The 16,336-nt window shown below is 40.9% G+C and overlaps 1 protein-coding gene across 9 annotated transcripts in view; it reads left to right on the forward strand.

Annotated features, from left to right (window-relative positions):
• The window catches only part of ATF7IP (activating transcription factor 7 interacting protein), an 87,522-nt gene extending 74,247 nt beyond the window's left edge, over window positions 1-13,275 (forward strand). For 7 of the 9 annotated variants that reach the window (XM_032687544.1, XM_032687543.1, XM_032687545.1 and 4 more), the window contains 4 exons: window positions 3,196-3,372; window positions 4,313-4,498; window positions 6,796-6,905; window positions 8,332-13,275. In XM_032687544.1, the coding sequence (XP_032543435.1) occupies window positions 3,196-3,372; window positions 4,313-4,498; window positions 6,796-6,905; window positions 8,332-8,748 (890 nt within the window). In that variant the 3' untranslated portion in view covers window positions 8,749-13,275. The remainder of the gene's footprint in view (window positions 1-3,195; window positions 3,373-4,312; window positions 4,499-6,795; window positions 6,906-8,331) is intronic. The other 2 variants (XM_032687546.1, XM_032687549.1) reach the window with 1 other exon arrangement.
• Window positions 13,276-16,336: the final 3,061 nt, after the last annotated feature.

Raw genomic sequence — 16,336 nt, forward strand, 5'->3', positions numbered from 1 at the left:
GCAGATTAGTTCATGTTTAGAGTTTATGTGAGGAGTCAGTATTTTTTACATAAGCTGTAGAAAGACAGGAACCAAAACCCTAGTAAAAGCTTGAGTTTCACAATGCAGTGAGAACAGATCACTCGGATTTTTGAGTGAGTTTCTTGGGAATGTGTGCTGATAATAATCAGGTTAAACAGAGGAAGAGTACGCTTCTGACAGCTTTTGCATAATCATATATATCTGTATATCTTTGGCTAAATGTTTTTTTCCACTGCACTTTGTTTACAGAAAATGTGGAGCAAGTTTTATGTTGTTCTAGATTTATTGGTACACAACCTCAAAACAGAAAATACCTAAAGCATTATGGTGTTTTCTGCAGGAATATTAGTTCAGTATTAATGCAAGTAGAAGAGCAACACTTACATAGTGTTCTTGGGAACACTCAGATCCTGATTATTTTCTTTAAAACATTGTCACCCACATATAAAGTAAACCTAATTATGTTACTTGTAAAAGGTATTTAAATAGATATTAATATCTACTAATATCTAATAACACCTGATGTGTGCAAAAATTGTTAATTAAAATGCTGTGTAACCTTCAAGAAACCATGTTAATAATTTCTGTTCAGAACAATTGTCAACCTTTCATCAAAGTAATCTGGATACTTTTCTGTCTGCAAGTATCTTATAATACTTGTATTTTGGACCTTTTTATAAAATATTGGTATAGCAGATGGCATCAAATTATTTTATAAGAATATTAAAACAATAGATTAAAGTGGCTTTGTGATCTAAGAAAGATATGTTCCACTTTATTTCGTAGGAAAAATTATTAAATACATAGTAGCGGGGTTTTATTTTATAAGGTGTTTTATCTGATTAACAAATCTGTAGTTTCCTGGATGTTTTTTATTTTCTTATTCTTGAACATGGGTATGGCATGTTTGCTGTTCTGTAATCCCACTATGCCAGTTATGAATTAGTACAGTGTTTAAAACTCCTTCTTGCTATAACTGCAGCGTTGTAGGCCCAGTTTCTGGCATGGAAATTAGCCCCTTTTCCATTTTGTGTATTAGATTAGGAGTTTTGCTTACACCTTCAGTAGTAATGATTTCCATATTATGCTCATTTCCATAAATCAGATTTTTCCATCTCCTGTACTTCCATGTTTGTTATGAATATGATGCTGTGTTCATTTAATATTGGAACTGTTTCTTAATTACTTTTAACCTTAGTTCTGTGCTTACTATGCACCAAGTCTTCCTGTTTTCCTTGCTGTTTTTTTTATTTACATAGCCTTTGCCATTTGTTTCCATTTATTTAGCAACATCCAAATGGTTATCTTTCATCGTTTCCTGTGGCTCATGCAATCCTGACCTAGTTTCCAGCAGCTGGAATGTCAGCAGGGTTCTTGATTTGTCAAGGATAAATGAACTTGCTCTGTGTGAGATTAAAAACAAAAGTAAAACTAAAAAAGCTCTCACATTTGTCCAGACTGACATTTTCCTAGGAAAAAAAACCTACATTTTTACAGCAGTAGTGTGTCTGGGATTTTACTTGTTGGATTATAAGCACATCTTCTAAGTCATGACTAAGAATGCACTGATGTCACTTGAATTATTCAGTGGTAGTTGAAATGTGCATCAGTCTGTAAATATTTAAAGTAAACAGATGTGTGCATCTCTGTATGAATCTCTTCAGAATCAAGCAATTTGAACACTGGGACATTTATCATACTCATGGAAAGTAAAAGAAGCTTGAACCAATCACAAGGCCTCTTAGTTGATGAAAGAGCAAGAAACATCTCACATTTTGTTTTCAAAATGAGCACCCCTTTACTGCTCCTTTTATAGACTTTGAAAAAAGAAAGAAAATTGTATTTTGATCACATGGCTTCAGTGAAGTAACTTGGCTCTGGAGTCTACAGAAAAGGTCTACAATTCATACTGTTTTATTTTTGAGGTCTTGAATTTGGGGATATGGTTTAGGGGTGATTATGACAGTTAGACTAGATGGTCTTGAAGGTCTCTTCCAAACTTGATGATTTTGTGATTCTGTAATTGCATTTCATACAATCCTGTAGCAGTTTCTGAAGGGTGCTGCTACTTCAAGCTGTTAGTAGCTAGTGTTAAAGGCAGCTCACTGAGACCATCAAAATTGTCTCAAACTGCTAAAAACCACAAAATTTTGAACTATGCTGCCATTAACCCTGTTCTTAATGTTTGAAATCTAATTGGTATACTTAATTGCAAGTTTCAAAAAGGTGTTCTTCACTATATTGTTTTCTCAAGAGTAAAATGAGTATTAACGTATTTTTATATTACATGCTCTTTTACTAAATTAGTGGCTACTGCATGTACAATTAGGGCAAATCTTTTTTGAATGAGTGCCCTTAAAACCTACTCATTTATCTTGTGCTTTTTAGCTCTTGATGGTGTCTTCTCTGCCCACTGTTACTGTAATCTAGTTGAACTATCCAGGCAAAAGCTTCTCAGTTATTTTTATTCAACTTACGCAGAGGCTTGATTAGATATGGACTTGCACCCTAATGAATATTTTATGTTGTCACAAATAAACTAAAGGAGGAAGAAATGTTGCTGTAGTAAACTACAGATACAGACACTATTTGTCACTTTTCACAAGTCAGTAAGTCACATTGAGGACAATGTCAATGTGAGAAAAATTTTCTTTATAAAGTTTTCTACAAATAATAAAGTGATTCCCCTTTTCAAGCAAATAGCATGAAAATTCAAAACAGCAACAAACAGGACTGACTAACAGATTGAACAAATGAAAGAGTCAGCAAATAACAAAAAGATATAAGCATCAAAGGTAGACAAGGCCTTTTAAAGGGTTTAGGATCTCTTTTTTTTTTTAATAGAAACTTTTAAAGACTTTGGCATAGTGTTCCATTACATTCAGGTTTCCAAATTGCACTGAAATATGCAGACTTCATGATGATAGGATAGAACATTATGGAGTGAGGTGGGGGGAGATTACGATGATGAAAGTGAGGGGAGTTGAATGAATTTTCTGCAGATTTGTTTGCAGAATGCAAAGGTCAAAGAAATGTCATGCTCAGAAATATACTCACTAATCTATAAATGGGGGACAGGGGAAAGAGATTTTAAAACTCTGTGACGTTTAAAATTTTGATTCAGAAATGAAAATTTCTATTTGCTATTGTCTATAACTTTATTTTATTTTAAAGCAGATGGCAAGAAGCAGAAGCAGAACCAGACACCAGTTACAGGACTGAGCATACCCACGCAGCCCTTGGCTCGGCCCTTGCAGCCCAATTTGCCGCCTTTGCAACCAAACCCTGTGCAGCAGCCAGGTGTGCCGACCAGTGGGCCTTCCCAGAGCGCTATACATGTGTTACCTACAGGTAACTTCGTCTTACTTCATCACAGTGTGAATACAGGGCCTGATTTTTTCTTAGACTTGACTCGTGTGTTCTACATTGTGCTTATCTTTTCAAGTGAATATTCAGAATGTCTCGATTACTTCTTAATCTTTCATTCTGGTCAGTTTCCCATAACTTTTTTTTTTCCCCAAAAAAAATTTTGAAGTAAAAGGGAAAAATAGTATTATTGGTTTGGAAGGAGTTCAGGATCAAATTAATTCCATGGGGAGGAAGAAATCCTACTAAGGGTGGACGGGAAGTTATTAAATATCCTGTTGTTTGTAAAAGTGAAGTAGAAAAAACCTGTAATAGCTGCCTTATACAAGTAATGGGGAAAAAATATTATCAACATCACTCCTACGTCTGTCCCTGTGCACTTGGCAGTTAATCCTTTTGGCTGAGTGAGTGGCAAGGCTGGCATTGAAGTTCAGTCCCTAGATGAATATTATTTTGTCTGTAGTGTGATTAAGTTTTTTCCCTTTCTTTCTAACATAAAGAAACATAGATCCTCTCTTTTTTTCCCTTATTTTACTCTATTTTGCTGTATATGATTGTTGAAGATTAGTTGGTGCTGAAATTGTCTTACGACTGATCTGTTCTGCAGGCTCTTTGGTGGTGGGTTTTAGGTTCTCCACCACTGTCCTTACATTCAGGACCTTTGGGAGCAGGGGAGGTATAATATTTATCTTTTCTGTTAGAAATTTGTATATATATTGACATTAACATTTCAGGTGAAAATACTGTTTGTTTAGACTGTTTTCACTTTTCTTGCATTATCAAAATCAGATAGAATTTCACAGAGCCAGTTTTTATTTTACATGACTCAGATGAGTCAGTTTTCCAAAGGAGATGTGCACTCTGGAGTAGGCATATAGCTTCATGTCATGGAATTTGATTCCAGGGTCTGTCTGTCTTTTTTCAGCTCCGACAACAGTGAATGTAACTCATCGACCAGTGACTCAAACTGCTCCAAAGCTTCCTATACCAAGAACCCCTGCTAACCATCAGGTGGTCTATACCACTATTCCTGCACCACCAGCTCAGAATCCTGTAAGAGGAGCTGTCATGACAAATCCAGGTTTAAGGCCAGTCAACCCGCAGGCTGGAGGTAGGGGATGATTCCTTCCATGCACTTCTTACCGTGACGCTGCCTCGTGGATGTGGGATTTAGTTTTTTGGTTTGCGTTTGCCGTTTGGTCTCTTTACAATACTAGTCCAAGTTACAGAGGTTAAGAGGTTTTTTCCAGCTTACAGACTTGAGAAAAATCTTAGGCTACTAAGAAATTCCACCTGCAGCTATGTAAATAAAGAAAAACTGTATTTAAGTCATCTCAGGCACTAACTCTGCCAATTAAGCATCTCTGGATGACATACAGAGTACTTTACAAGGTAGCAGGAGGTAATGTGCTTGGCATCATGTTCCATGGAAAGATGGAGACCATTCTTTTATTATGGTATAAGATTAAAACATATTTATATGTAGTAAATCATGTTCGATTTCCTGTATAAAAGTCACATTTCTCTCAGACATCCTAATATAATTCCTTACAAATCTCTATGTCCTGTGCCCAGCTGTCTCCGTTTAATGAGACTGAAGTGTTTGTTACAAAGGATGAGTTATGAGGAAGACCAAACTCCTCCCTCTAAGCAATTGTAAATCCAAAATTAAGAGGCTCCAGTTGAGGAAATATGGAGAAAGAAAAGATAACAGCCCTTTATTAAAGGATATATGTGTGTAGGCAGCACAACAAAAGAACAAAAAAAACCCAAACAACAATCTTGCACCCAGAGTTCCCACCAAAAACAGTTCAGTACTTTTTGCCTTTTGGCACAATTCTAACCACGGTCAGCAGGGGCGCTGTTGGATCGCCGGAGGGGCAGAGCCTGCGGTGCTCTGTGTTGGTCGGCAGGGGGCGGGTTATATCAAGGCTTCATATTTGCATACTGGGTGTAGAGAGTTTTCACATATTATTAACAAAAAAAACAATAATGTTTCTTGATTCCTTTTAGGTATCATGAGTTTCCAGTGTTTGGTTTCTTCTACCTTCTTCACTGTCTCTGTTATGCAGCTTTCAGAAATGGTGCTACTGATGTATATTGGTTTATATTATCATTGCAACAGTCTTTAGTGCGATGAGTAGATGCTTCCAGAGTAAGATCTCTACAAGTACTATGCCTAGAAATAATGCTACATTTGTACTTTATATCTTATTAAGGCATTTCTGACCATCTTCAGATTATTGTAATTTCCTGAGACAGAACCACAGTCATACTAAACCAGTGTACCTGATAGGATTCTCATAGATGAGAAATAGCCAGCTCAGGTGACTGTCTATCCTACAGGACTTTGCACAGCTTCATCAGCTTCTTAGATAGATGTGCCAATACGAAAAAGATGTGAAGCATCTACCTAGTGTTAAATGCTATTACTATAAAGTGCTAAGGTTTAGCACTCTGAACTCCCTGCCTCAGAGTTGCAGATCATAGACTTCTGACACTCATCCCCTGTGATTGTAGCTTGGTGAGTGTTTATATAGAGAAGAAATTGCCATTCAATAGCTGTGGTTTCCTGATATGTGTTGCTCTCTGAGCTTATCTTCTGGAATATTAGAATGCTTCCATCTCACAGAGGTGTGGAACTCTAGGGAGTGGTAGAGATTGCCCTGAAACTTGTATTTCTAGATGGAAATGGAGGGACACTCTAGGCAACCCGTAACAATGAGCAAAAGCTTTGAGTTCACAGAACATACATGTTCCAACAGTGAATAGATAAAGTGTTACTTAAGAGAATTAAATGTAGTATAAAATGAATGAAAACTTGGTAGCTTGCAAGAGTTTTAGATATTATGTACAAGGCTATAAAACTGCCTAGTTTATTTCTGCCAGTCAGGTCAATTTGCTGTGGGAATGAATGAAATGGTGATGCCTGTGAGTAATATCCATCATGGTGTCTGTTCTGTGAGGGAGGACAAGCAGCTTGGACTGTGACTTACCTTTTTTGTTTTCAGTGCCACCTATAGCACAGCTTTCTGAGTGGATATCATTCTGCTGCAGCAGCGTTTATCTTTTCTTTTCTGAATCTCAAAGTGATGTTTTTCTTTCCATACTTAAGCTCCCTGTATCTCCCCCCCTTCCCCTCCCCACCCATTTCTTTCATGCTACAAATTATTAAAGCGACATTCTGCCCCCTCTGCAAACATAAATACTTGCTCTCTTCTCACTCTTACAGCTTCAGGGGATGGGAGGTGATACCATGGTTAGGCAGTGCTTCATCAGTCTGCTGGAAGCTTGAGGAGAGTGTGTCTGTCTGAAATTTGGTTTCATCCAACTGAACCAAGGAGTTGGTCTTCCAATGTTCTGTTTAGCTGATTGAATGCTCAAAAGTATTCTTTGTGCTTCTTACAGGTATGGCAGTGCGAATGCCTCAGACAACCTATGTCGTGAACAACGGGCTGACTCTCGGGTCTGGAGCACCTCAGCTGACAGTGCATCATCGACCGCCGCAAGCGCATGCTGTGAGTGGTGCTTTTGAAATTACTGGATGCAATATACAGGCCTGTCTCTGCATTAGTACCTCTCAGATTGCTTCTTAGTGTGAACTGTGGAATAGTGATGGGCCTTCTAGACACTTTTTAGCCAGTTCACGTGCACAGCACCACCCAATCACCTACAGCAACTTCTGCCCAGAATAGTAAAAGCTGTGCAATCTGTTAGTTTACCCTGGCCTTCTCCAAATCACCAGTAGTGCATATTGAAAAATAGTACATGAATTGTCTGCACGGACTTGTGGAGTAAAGGGTACAAAAGAACTGCTGCTAAAAAACATTTAGTCATGGTTTGGCTATGAATTAGCTCACGAGCTTTTCAGTACAGCTGTTTGCAAAACTGAGGAAACAGAACAACATGCAAACAAGATCCCCAAGGTTGCCAATTCCCATATTTCAGAGGGGTTTTTTTAATCACTTGGGTGTGATTACTTCTGCATTGACTCAAACCCCTTTTTGTAAGTATTTGAGAATTTTCTCTGACTCATTTCATTTCAAATATGTTGCCTGCACACTCACTGTTGGGCAGTTGCATTACTTACGGTGTCCTGAAATGGTAAATATATTATCAAGAAGGTGGCTTACCATTCTTTCAGTCTAAACACCATTCAACTTCATGCATTCTCCAGTGAAAAATAATGAGATTAAATCCAGCCAGTATCACACAGAACACTTAAAATGCCAAAATCTACCCCAGATTCCAACCTGAAAGATCCTAGGCTTGAAAAATAACAAAATTTCATACTCATTGTAACCATGTTCCTAAATGCATCTTAACTAACATAAACAAGAGACCTAGGGCTGGTTTTGCAGTATAAAAAAGAAATATCATTGGAAATAAATATTTTTGCCCTTATTTCAAAATTTTCTGGAAACTGAGGCTGAGCTTTTGTGGTGAATTTAAGGGATAAAATCCATGTAGCACCATTAGCCTTTCTTCTGTTTGTGACTGAAAACCTGTCTGTTGAAAAGATGATGAAATGTCAGCTTAATGCTCTGCCTGAGGTGTTTTGGGTAATGTGGGAACAGCAGCTCAAACGTAGATTGGCTCAAAGTCATTGTGAACCTGCCTGCTCAGTTGTGGTAAAGAGCACAGTGTTCACTCCATCCCCTCTTGGCTGGGAAACAAAGAGGATATAGGGAAATAACTGCAGCAATGATCAGTTGTAGAGCTTGAGATTTATATGTAAATAACCTAAGAATTTATGGCATCCTTGGTCCCACTCCTTCTCAACATTTGCTGCTGCTCCCTTGCCTCTGCACACAGGACTGATAGTTGTGATGGCTGGATGATTGCAGGCTCATTTGCTTCCAGTTACCTGGGGAATGATGAATTAAGGCTCCTTCCAACTGCTGTAAACTCTGACCTTTCCCTTGTTGCCCTTATGCTGCTTAGGAGCCACCACGCCCTGTACATCCTGCCCCACTTCCAGAGGCACCACAGCCACCACGTCTGCCCCCTGAAGCTGCCAACACTTCTCCGCCTCAAAAGCCACAGCTGAAGCTGGCACGGGTACAGAGCCAGAATGGAATTGTGCTGTCATGGAGTGTCATGGAGGTGGACCGGAGCTGTGCCAATGTGGACAGTTACCATCTCTACGCCTACCATGAGGACCCAAGTGCCACTATGCCCTCCCAGTGGAAGAAGATCGGGGAGGTGAAGGCCCTCCCTCTCCCTATGGCATGCACTCTTACACAGTTCGTGTCTGGCAGCAAATACTACTTTGCAGTCCGGGCTAAGGACATCTATGGACGCTTTGGACCGTTCTGTGACCCCCAGTCCACAGATGTGATCTCTTCTCAGAGCAGTTAAATGGAGATCTTTGGAGCCCTTAAACCTGCCCTGGTACCAAGAATTACCCCAGTTTTGGGGGGAGTTGATCCCATGCATGTAATTCACTTTTAAATCCACTCTCTGCAGAATTATTTTAGACAGTTGTGTGATACACTACATGCATTCAGAACCAAAAGAAAAATAAAGTGTCACCTGCAGCAAGAGATCCTGTTTTTTCTGAATAGTTCATGTCATGGGCCATTTGAAACTTTCATTTTCTCTTCCATGACAGCTGTTCCGTATAGATACCTATGTACCCTTTATCCAAGGGCATCCTGAATGCCTGGGATTCTGCTTCTGAGTGGGAACAAAATAGTAAATTACAGTTTGTCTGAAGCAAAACACACACATTTGTACTGGAAGATTGAGTGGTCTGGTCTTACTTTACAAACTGGAATGAACTCTCTGAGGGGAGGGAAGGGAACTTCTAGTCTGGCCAGGAACCTATATGTATGTAAATTTGGAGGTGGTGGGGGGAAAAAAAATCACCCCACAACCTCCCACCTCTTATAAATAAGAACGCTCCTCTACTTTTCACCATCTTCCCCCACTTGCCCTGGGAGCATTCCCAGGTCATATCTGACAGTGAATTGTAGAGCTGCATTCACACCTCTCTAGTTCAGACAGTTTCTCTGCCCCTCCCCTCATACATCCAGCCCTATTTTTTAGATTTATTTTGTGCCTTAAAGACTAATTTCAAAAATAAAACGTAGCCAGATACCTTGTGGTGTTCTTTTATTTGCTTGGAGTTATTTTTCCCTTTATCCTTCTAGTCTTTCACTAGTGCTTTTCATTTTCCAGGCCTGCAGTAATTATTATTTTTGTTAAGACCAGGAAGTGTAACATCTGCTGATGCTGAACTCGTCTTTATCTGCATTCTATCTGAGTATCACTCAGGCCTTTCCTCACTGTAATTCTTGAGCAGTTGTTTTTGTCCTGTCAAGACTATTACAGTATACAGACAGTATTTTCCACCCGAGCCTTTCCCTGTTCTTTTGGGAAAGCTGTATGCTGCAATTCAGCCAAAGAAGAAACCTCTGGTGCGGCACTATGAAAGCTTCTGCCTGTTGGCACTCAGTTTGGATGTTCAGTGAGTACGGAAAGAGAAGTTGGCTTCCCAGTTGTCTTCTCTCTCTCAGCACCTGCCTGCCTCTGCAGAAAGCCAACACAGCCAAAGGAGTTTAGAAACTATTTTAGACACTGGCCTAAACCTTGTGAGTAATTGCAAATGTTAGTAGATGCTTTCATGATGCTTCTGAGCTGAGAAAAGAAAATTGGTGCATCTGCCCCACTGTCATTGACATGTTAAACTTGCTGTTTGCAGAGCCAAGTTGTAACTCACCTGGACAAGAAAGTGTACGTAAGGTTTTGATTTGGGCAATTTTCAGTTGCATTCCTGCCCAACAAAACCAAACAATGGGTTTAGAGGGGAAAGATTCTTTTTTTAATCCATCGTATAGCAAAGGTGCAGAATATAATATTTTTTCATTTTGATGCCCTTTTTCTTACAACCGACATTCTAAAGTGTAAAGCAATTGAAAAAGTGTCAGAAAAATTAAATCCCAAAACAGGACTGGTGAAATATACTATGAGATTATGGGTTCTTTAGTTATGTTCCTTTTGAGAACTTTTAACACTGAAAGAAATGACATTGTATACTTCTGTCTGGTTTACTGCACTCCATGTAGCTGGGATTGTCACTTCTGTCAAGTGAGCAACAGCTATTCTCGGTATGGGAACTTGCATTTAAAGTATAGTGGTTCTGTTGATTTGGGCAACCAAAAATTCTGGCTAAATCCAAGTATCATCAGAGAAGGTTCACACCAACTCTCATGTAGGAACGATTTTCTCTGAACTACAGCTCTCCCTGTATTTCTGGTGCCAATAATCAAAAATGCCTTGAATTTTTCTATGTTTAATTAATTTTTTGTCTGCCTATTTCAAGGAATAATTACTTAATAATGCATTTAGTCTATTTAGTCTAAAGTGGGGTTCTTATAAAGCCAGTTCTGTAGTAGAGGTTAGAGCAGTTCTTTCCAGTTGATGGCTGTCAAGTCCTGCTTGGGCAATTTTTTTTTTAACGTGTCTTTGAGGTTGTACCAAAGAGCCCTTGGCCATATCAATACAATGAAGATTTACAGTTTTAAAATTAGACTACAGCCTGGAATTTATGCACTTATTTGTGATTCCAGCCCAAACAATAAATGAGCTTTTCTATAGTTTGTGCTCGCATTTAGGTCTTGTTTTTAGGTTTGTCTTGTTTGGGAAAGGCAGGGGGTGCGGGCCCTGCGTTAGAATTTTTTCTTTCCTTCAGTGAGGTATTATTAGGGATGGTCTGGCATTCTGTTTGGAGGTTTTGCAGGTTGCATCCTTAGAGAAAGAAGACTCATCTTTATTTACTCCAGATGTAGTTCTTCACTGAACTGATTGTGAAAACTGGCTTCTGGTTTAACAGACCCCTTATGCTACCGAACACGGGTATTGCTTAGTTCCTTACCTCATGGCACTTACCCCATGTGGTGGAGTGGCTGGTTATTTTATTATCCTTTACCTCCTAGAAAGAATAAAGCTACTGAGAAACTAAATTTCTGCTAGCAACAAACAATCAGAAATAATTTGTTTCATTTATTAGAATTTATTTGGAAGTATTACCAGAATATTCAGGAACACTCATTACAGGTCTGTTACTACTGTGTCTCTAGACTGGTCTCTTCATTAGCATCAGTTGCTTGAGCCTTCCAGTAATACACTTTTAAATATGCTAAAAAGCTGTATATGGCTTTTAAGTGGAAGAGTTGGTTTTAGTTTCTTCTCTGCACTTGATGCAAGGTTTTCCATCTGACTTTCAGTAGCCTGGTATAAAGTTGTTCCTGATTGTGTGTTTTGCTGCTGCCTCTGGGTACACAACATTTCCTCAGTACTGCCCTGGATTTAGTTTCCCATGTTTTAGCAAACACAGCACTGATTCTGCAGCTGTGTTTTCCACCATTATTTACTTTCTGGTGTGTTTTAGGTTTTGGTTGTGTGTCACAACAGCCTCTCAATGTCCCGGCTGAATGTAATTTGAGTTAGTCCATCTACTTGTAGAGGAGCCCTGCTATGCAGTGCTGATGGCAAAATGCCATTCCTGTCCACTGCATTTCTCCTAGTTGCAGCTTCACTGGCTTCTTTTATTTTGCTCTATGTCTAAAAAAGCTTTATTGCATACAAAAAACTAAAGCCGTGGATGGGGCAGACTGCAAGTGTAGCATCTGTACTGCGCCTGCAGTGGTAGCTTCAGAAAGCACAAGGGTGCAGAGGCAGCTTTCCCTCAGCCTGTAATTATTTCTGCCTGTAATTATTTCCATGCTCTGAGCAGCTTCCCTAGGAGTAGCAGTTGGGCTTAGACTTTGCTCCTTTGAATTATTTGTACTACCTTTGGCCATGTTAGGTCACTGAGCACAAGCACTGACACACTCACCCATTCCCAAGGTTTTTAGCACTAGGCTGGAAACACTCATGGTGTTTTCCCTGTAAAATTAAGGGGTCTTACCCTGCTTCCTTTGAAAATGAAGGCAAAACCCCTTGTGCCTTCACTGGGAGCATGATTGGACCAAGTAGTAGAATCTGAACACCATTTTGTACTGTAACAAAAACAGTCACTTCAGCCCACCCTTCATGCTGTTTGTCTTAAATGTCCAATAAATTAAAATCTGTATTGTATGTAGGAATGAGTCATGTTTGTTGCTGCTCCCTAAACAGCCATTCCCCAGGATGAGTATTGCATACACTGTAAAAAATCAAGCTGTGATTCTGCCTTCTTATAAACTCTTTTGAGTATTTTCCTTTAGTCAAAAATATCTATGCAGATATTTTAAATAGAAGCTTGATATATTAAATATATATTTTTTTAGTTTTGCTGATTTGGGTTGGGCTGGGCATTGTATGAAAACGCTGGAGGGAGAGGAGTTCAAATGACACTGAGCCAGCCCTGCTACCCAAGTCTGTATTCCCTTAAAAACATCTTCTGAAGGGAGAAGGAAAATAATAAGGATAGCTAGGAGAAAGCAAATGAATGATTTTTCCTTTTCATTCCTTTTAAGTTAAAAATGCATCTTTATTTCTTATCATTATGCAGGCTACGTATTCTTTTCTTCTCTTTTATATACATATACACATGCATATATATATACATATATATATATTTGAAGTGCTGTCTTAATTGTAGTTGTAAATAAGATAACTGGGTAGTAGCTGTTTGGGGAGTCCTCTTCAGCTTTAGTAATTTATTGACTATTGGGAGTCAAACATGCAAAATCCTTTTTTGGGAAACTCCACATCTGATTTCTTGTTCTGTTTTGCAGCTGGACTTGTAAATACAAAAAAACTAATTTAATGTCCAATTTAAACTGGGCAGTTGCCAGCTCTCCCCATATTGTAGATTAGTGTGTGTCTGTATTAATTGTAGTGGAGTTTTGTCTGACAAGCCTGAAATTTATACTTTGAAATAAACTTTTGGGTTTTTAACATTTTGAGTCATCTGTGCTTAGTTCCTGACACCTCAGGAGACAACTCTCTCAAAAAAGAGCCCAAAGCCTGCTCTTCCTCTTCACCTCTTAAGAGGTGGCTCCTCTTAAGCCACTTTGCTTAAGTAACACTGAGCCACAATAGTTTGGCTCTTCGTCATTCCCGGGGCAGCAACTGCATGGTGCTGCCCTCACAGAAGCAAGAAACAAAGGCATGCTGTAACTTCTGGGAAGCCACCTTGCCATGCACTTCTGCAAAGCTTGGACAGACAAAATCAAGTAACCTGCTCCCCAGAGTTGCCACAGAGGGAATGGAAAGCCAGTTGCTGGTGCTACTCCAAAAACAATTTTCCTCCAAGGTGCCGGGTTTGATCTCCGAAAAAACAGTCACCCTTAGCAAGGGGCTTTGACCAAAGTACTGGATGTGACTTTGGTTTTTCACAGCACCTTCAGCCCGCAGCAGTGGTCCCAGCACACTCAACTGGCCCTGGTTCTCAAGCCAGGGGGCAGCTGTTGTGCACAGCACTGATTGCATTGGTCAAGAGTAATGAAATAAGGGGTAAATGAAAAGGGTGTTTCAGTGCAGGGATCAAGTCTCTGCTCCCCACCCTACTGCTTCAAGGGTAGAAGCCAGGAATGGCACCATGACATATGTTGTTCAACTCAGTTGGGACCAATAAGATGCTGGACTAGATGGCAGTCTGGGAAAAGCTGCTTCTTGGACCCAACTCTGTTGCCAAATTGTAGAGAACTCAAAGTACTTAGAACTTGGAGTTACAGACATGCCTACCCCAAGTTAGGGCTGACCCTGTACTTCGAGGGCATATAGTTAATTTGTGATGGTAATAATTAGTTTCCCTGCACTTACTAAAATTTGCTTCAAGTCACTGAGCAGAAAATAATGGACTCCTGTGAAGTGATGCCTCAGCACAATCCCACTTCAAAGTCCTGAGTTTCTCAAACTCGCTATTTAGACTAAGAGTATACCTACTGCACATAGTTTAGAACATGAGTTTTATCATCAAATACAGTGTAACCACTCTGCTCAAGCACTGCTGTAATTGCAGTTTGTGCTGGAGTAAAGCGAAGTGAGTAAGTGAACATGCAGAGCACTCACTGTTTTGCTGCAGGGTGGCTTTGGCACAGGCTCAGTGGTAGGTCTCTACACTTACAGCCTCAGAGCAGAATGTACAAACAGCAAAGTGCACCTCTGCACACCACCGACACTCCTACTAAGGAAGTTGAAAAAAACCCCCAGAAGCAGGCTGAGAAGTAATCTGACCCAGCAGCACAGCACCAGGACACTGACAAAGGAATGCTTTGGGTTCTCCCCAGGAAGTGCTGTGGAGCCTGGTCTGGGCCGTGTCATAGGTTTGAAAAGAGTTGTAATTTTTCCCCCAATGTCCGTCCCCCTCGGCCCCCCAATCCGTTTCTTCTGGGATGGGGGGGCGGGACAGAGCGAGGCCGCCCGTGTTGGGCAGTGCGGGAGCGGGGGAGAGGGAGCTCTCTTGGGAAACGCGGTTGGGGACGGCTGGGAGTCTGTGGTTGGGGGGGTTTGGGGTTCGGTCTGCGGACTGGACAGAGCAGGGAGCCCAGTTTCGGCCGCCTCCTTTTCCTGAGAGGAAGTTTTTTTTCCCCACGGGACACCTTGCAGAGAACGACAGAGAGAGAGAGAGAGAGAGACCAACCCATCTCAGAGCGAGGTATTCTGCCTTCGGACTGCCTGTGGGAAAAAGGACTTTTTTTTCAGTGTTGGCTGCGAGCACACATGGCTGCGAGCAGCTGTTGAACTGCCGGGACAGTCCTGCCTTCCCCCCCTTCCCCGGGTTGCCGCGGGTTTGTTCCCCCCCCCCCCCCATCTGGGGAATTGGGACTTTGTTTTGTTTCTTCTGAATGTTTTTTGATTGCACCATTTGTTTATTCAGATTTTTTAATAAAAAGCTGTTTCTTTTCCACACTTCCACCTGAAGTTTCTTAATTTCTAAATTGTAATCTTGTTAAACTAAGGCAGGCACTGGTTAGACCTTGCACAGGTGTCTCCTGCTGCAGGGCAGAGGGTGCTGTGACACACTGTGGTCCCTGTCAGAGCTAAGGCCGTGTAGGGTATGACCAATACAACCACGACAGGTGCGTTTGCTACTGGACTTCAGAAAAGGGGAACGGCAAAGGAAGTGAAAGCCTGCATTACAGGTGGCAATTTTGGTGGTCCTGCTGGGAGGAGTCATTTCCTCTGTAGGCATTGCCTAGTGACTGAACAGCAGGTTTCTTTTCTTTATTGCAAGAGAGATTTTTCACAACGACCTCCTAATTCCATCTCCCTACCAAGTGTCTCTCCAGCCAAGCCTGAAAACCTGAAGTTTAGGAGACAGAAGCTACAGGACTTGGAAAAATCTGGAAGTAGGGGGCAACTTCTGCCACAAATCCTTGGAGCACACCTTCCCCCCCTTTTTTTTCCCAAGTGAGATCTGCAAAAGGGAATAAGATATTCAAAGAGACCTTTAAACTTCATGCAGCTGCCTGACACTTATGCTGTCAGTCCTCTTGCCCCTGCAGGGCCATGCAGCCCTACTCAAAGCCTTCTCCTCTGGTCACTGGTGCAGCTGTGCAGGGAAGAGGAGCTCAACCCAGCTGCTGTGGTCATGGCTGGCAGATCAACCTGGGCTGCCCTGCCAACAAAGGAAGCACAGTGAGAGGAATGCAGTGGCCTTTAACAGCACAATCATCAAAGGTAAAATAAAATAATCACAGTCACACAGACTGAAGTCCTAAGGCTCACAAGGTCCCATTGATGTAAATATTTACTCATAGAAAAGGACTCTTAAAAGTAGAGCTGTTTTCCCACAACTCTGGGTTGGAGCACACAGCAGCTCCTGCCTCAGGGTAGGACACCCAGATGGGAGCAGAGCTCCTATTTCCATGCATATTTGGCACGTCATGGGCACGTCACGTGCCACGCACCTCCACTCCCTGCAGGGGGGAAGCATCTAGGTGTGCCCTGGATCAAGAACACTGTTCAACACAAATCAGTTGGCAACTTCCTGGTCCCTGGGAACCAACTTTAA

This window comes from Chiroxiphia lanceolata, chromosome 5 (assembly GCF_009829145.1).
Source record: "Chiroxiphia lanceolata isolate bChiLan1 chromosome 5, bChiLan1.pri, whole genome shotgun sequence".
In the NCBI taxonomy this organism is placed as follows: Eukaryota; Metazoa; Chordata; class Aves; order Passeriformes; family Pipridae; genus Chiroxiphia; species Chiroxiphia lanceolata.